The sequence below is a fragment of the Anopheles merus genome, chromosome 2R (genome assembly GCF_017562075.2).
Source record: "Anopheles merus strain MAF chromosome 2R, AmerM5.1, whole genome shotgun sequence".
Classification (NCBI taxonomy): domain Eukaryota; kingdom Metazoa; phylum Arthropoda; class Insecta; order Diptera; family Culicidae; genus Anopheles; species Anopheles merus.
The window spans coordinates 44,723,606-44,727,971 of NC_054082.1; the positions used below are offsets into that span (position 1 = coordinate 44,723,606).

At 37.1% G+C, this 4,366-nt stretch overlaps 1 protein-coding gene across 1 annotated transcript; it reads right to left on the reverse strand.

Annotated features, from left to right (window-relative positions):
- Positions 1–1,227: 1,227 nt before the first annotated feature.
- On the reverse strand, positions 1,228–4,102 carry LOC121590845 (leucine-rich repeat-containing protein 15-like; the record flags this gene model as incomplete). The annotated part of the gene is made up of 2 exons (XM_041910900.1): positions 3,790–4,102; positions 1,228–2,427 (listed from the first exon to the last, which is right to left on the reverse strand). Coding segments are annotated over exons 1-2 (1,317 nt in total), but the record flags the coding sequence as incomplete, so codon positions are not given.
- Between the last annotated feature and the right edge of the window lie 264 nt (positions 4,103–4,366).

Here is a 4,366-nt window from a genome sequence, read left to right on the forward strand (position 1 = left end):
AAAATGGGTATAGAATAAGGAATCTTGTTAAAGCAATATAGGCTAGCATTGTGTAGCATAGGCATTTTTAAAGTCAAACGAAACAAAAATAAAACAATACTTTTGATAGACTGTAAACTATATATTAATATTCCAAAAACAGCAGGTTAATTTTTGAAAAGATTCTTATTCACTATGTTATCCTAAATAATGGCAAATCATAAAAAAGGTCGTTTTCGGGTAAAGCGTTTCACGCCAGGACTCCACGGAGCATAACACGGAGCGCAACATACAGGGTTTTCAATCATATTATTGACGTGTTCAGCGAGTTGTTGATTCGTTCGGGCATATAATTGACACTTTCAGTGAGATATTGAATTGTTCGGAAGCAGGCGTTGACATGTTCAGCGATTCTATAGAGCTGTCACTTTCGTACCCCTTGGACTGCAGCTTGGATCATTCTCATCAGAAGGTAAACAAACGGTTTTCGTAACAACATAACGTTATCGTTATCGAAAAAATATGCTTTTTCAACTAATTTATGTATTAAACAGCTTGGAGAATGATTATTAGCTACTTTTAAGACTTTTAAGAATGAAAAATTGAACCCTGCGGCACAGTATGCAAACAAAACAAATGACAGCTCTACAGTATAACCGAACATGTCTACATCTACTTCCGAACAATTCTATATCTCGATGAAAGAGTCTATTATATGCCTGAACGAATCAACAACTCGCTGAACATGTCTATATAATCCTCGAAAACCCTGTAACTCGCAAAACGCAAACAAATCTAACTAATACTGCAGTTGCTTTAGCCACTTTGGATTGACGGCATCGATGGAAATATCGTTTGATGTGTTGTATGAATAATATGGCTTAAAATCATATTCAATTATAAAAATTTAAAAATTTTGAATGAATAAAAAAAGCATCGAAATTTATATTGGAAATTTCTTGTCAAAATACTGATATTGTAACTGCTGCACAGGAAAACAATCTAAGGCCATATTTATCAACAAGAAGATTAGATCATTACCTTTAACATATTTCCACAAGTGGCTGCTACACTGTTTTTATTTTTAAGCTTAACTCTGTAATTAGATATTCTAGATTTACGGTATCCGAATTTACAGTATACAGATTTACATCTTCCGAACCGAATATGAAGAAATCGAATAGTTCTGATTTCATTAAAAAATATCTTACCAACTGACACCAAAAAATAAATTCAACTGATTTTAATGTTAAAACTTTTTAAATATTCTACAAACATAATTGTTATGATAGGCGATGCCGCCAGAAACCGCACAGCTGACGAGACAACTGAAATAAATGTCTTCTCTTGAGACCGCTTACTATGTTCACTTAGCCATTGCAGCCACCTGTTCCAAGACTGTCCCCGCAGCATAGTTGATATGGCTGTGTTGGCTGCTTCGAGATTTTCTCGTGTAACCTGTTCAAAACAGCGCCCGATTGAGTATAGATCGATTGAGCTCATTGGCATCCCGTTCACCTCGAGCGGGGAGATGCAGTAGTTCTTGGAAAGGAAGTCACCGGCGGGAGCCCCATTGTGTGACAAGTAAGTACCGTTGGCGAGGGGACTATCTAAGAGTGTGTGGATGTGACATCCGCATGGGAAGTAGTTACTATTTACATGCAGTGTATCGATGCCCTCAAGCACGATCGAGCCACTTTCGGGAGTTTCTAGCAGATGGTTACCCTGAATCCGAAGCACCCTAATTCTATTGGCCGCAGTAATGTTGAGCTCCTGGATGGCGTCAATTTTGTTGTTGAGTATGTTGAGCAGCTCGACCTGCACGAGACCCTCAAAGGCCCCAGCTCGTATGATACCTAGATCAGATTCTTGCAGAGAGAGCAGTTTGACGTGCGTCAGACCCCGGAATGTGTACGGCTCCAGGGAGGCGAGATCCATGAAAGAAAGCTTCAGATAGCCAACCGTTTCGAGACCATAGAAAGCGTCCGGCTCGATCGCACGTATACCCGACGGTAGGATGAGTCGATCGACGTTGCTAAGGCTGGAGAATGCGTTCGTCTCGATTGTTACGGTTGGGTTGTCGGCGAGATGTATCTGTCGAATGTTGACGGCCCCAGCAAATGCGTACCCTTCGATGCGTAGGATTTTGTTGTGCGACAACTGTATTTGCGAGACGTTCTGTAGCCCGGCAAAAGCAAATGATGCAACTGTTGCCAGAGGGGTGTGTTGAATCGAGAGATCTCGCAGCCGCGGTAAACCACGGAAAGCAAATGGTTTAATAGTAGTGATGTTATTGCCGTCGAGTGACAGCTTTCGTAACGCTCTCAATCCTCCGAAAGCATCACTTTTGATGATTGGGAAGTAGTTTTTGGTGAATGACAGTTGCTCTACCTTTACGGGGATGGCCTTCAATGGTATCTCACGCAGCGAGCCAGTGTTGCACATGACCTATAGAATCCGTTGGATAGGTATTGAAAAATTATTAACATAAATTGATAAAATGGAGTAAAATAATATTCAATGCATAATCATTCACACAAGAAAACGGATAAAATCGTATTATGAACCTTTCTTAAATGCTCACGTATGGTCTATCAAACAACTATCATTCTCCAAAATGGAATAAAAACAGCTTTTAATATAATATTTCCCTTCTCGACCACTTAGAAGCCTTATAAATCGATTACTAAATTGGTCTGAGACTCGTACAACCAACGTTACATCAAACTTTATTTCGCTAGTTCAATCTCTAGAAATGTATCCTGTCTCGCCAAAATTTCCAGTTTTGCTCGAATGTAGCTCGAACACTCGCAAATTGGCTATCTAACGTACGCTATGGAAGACCATAAACGTTTCTCATTCGGTGATAATACAGTTTCAGCATAGGGTCCTCTTTTGAACTTGCAACACTTGTTCTTTTGAGGCGTTGAGCTTCTAGGAAAGGTGAGGAAACTTTAATTTAGCTGTTTTTTTTATGGGGAAACAAGTTGAAAAAGAAGGTTCTACTACAGAGCAATTTAAAGAAATGATATGTTGCACAATCCTATCAGTATCTGGTTGTACTTGAAAGTATTTGAAGTTGATGTTTGCTTTCACTTATAAACAAATCGTTAGTGGTAGCTGAATAATGAATAAGTTTTACCCAAATCAGAGAGCCGTTGTAATGTTCATTCTTTGTTAAACTTCGATATGCACTGATAGCTCCAAGCTATACCCGTATAGCCTATTTTTAAAGTTGGAGTTAAATTTGGCGCTAAATTGCACTAAATCAATGTTGCCGGTTCAAGAATATTTCAGTTTTCCGTATGAATCGTTTTAGTTAGCAAAACTATGCTAAGATTAACGTCTTGTTTCTTTATGATGTTAGGATTGGCGTTTACGACCATAAAAAGTTAAGAAAATATTAAGTAGGAAGCGTTTGAGTAATAGTTGATGATACGATGTAAAGGACTTGCAAGAAGATAACAGCACTCAATATAAACTCAGATTTGCTGATTTCCCGATATCTTCTGTGATATTGATTAGCTTTTAGGTGATTTCTATTCCACCCTTTAAAAAACTTTTCCGTTTCTTTTAAATAGAATTTGACGAATGCTTTCCATGTCTTTTGTCACAGGCACTCTTGTCAAACAGTCAAACATTTTCAGGTTGTTGATCATTCTGAATCCTAAGCGTCTATGATATTTTCTAAACATGACATAGTGTAAAGTTTTTCAAGAAATATTTCATTTTTAAATTTTGTTTTAGATATTGTGGTTCATTTGCATTTCGTTAGAATACAGTTAAAATACTAATCAATTCAAATTTTACCTGTGTTTGTGATAGACAGATACACTCCAGAGGACAGCCGTGGACCAAGAGATTGTTATAGTAGCAAATTTGCCATAGTATTATTAGAAATACTATCACACGCCAGGTTGAATTCATCTCCTTCGACACCTTTAGAATTTTTGCCGTTGCAGGTTGGTTGATGGGATAGTATCGGTTCAGTTTGAATTCTTTTTTACTAATCTGCTACATGTTCAATACTACGATACAGCAAGAGTCATATCTTATGTCTCTTCATGATTGCTCTACAGTAATCCATTGATATTGATTGATGAAACTGTTCTTCACAACAACATAAATGTCTGCAATTAAACATTAATATCAAATTAGACGTTAGACAAATATACAGGTAAACGAGTATATTATACATGAAAAAAACATTATTCAAAATAAGTGTCATTGGTTATGGCTTGTGGCTCCTTCACTTACAAGGAACTCAATTAGTATAACAGATTACGGTATGTTTTTAAGAAAATCTGCACCTATTATTTAATACTTTTGATTTAATATTTGTGTAGCTTAATACAAAAATAAAAAAAATTACCATATTTTCTTTTGC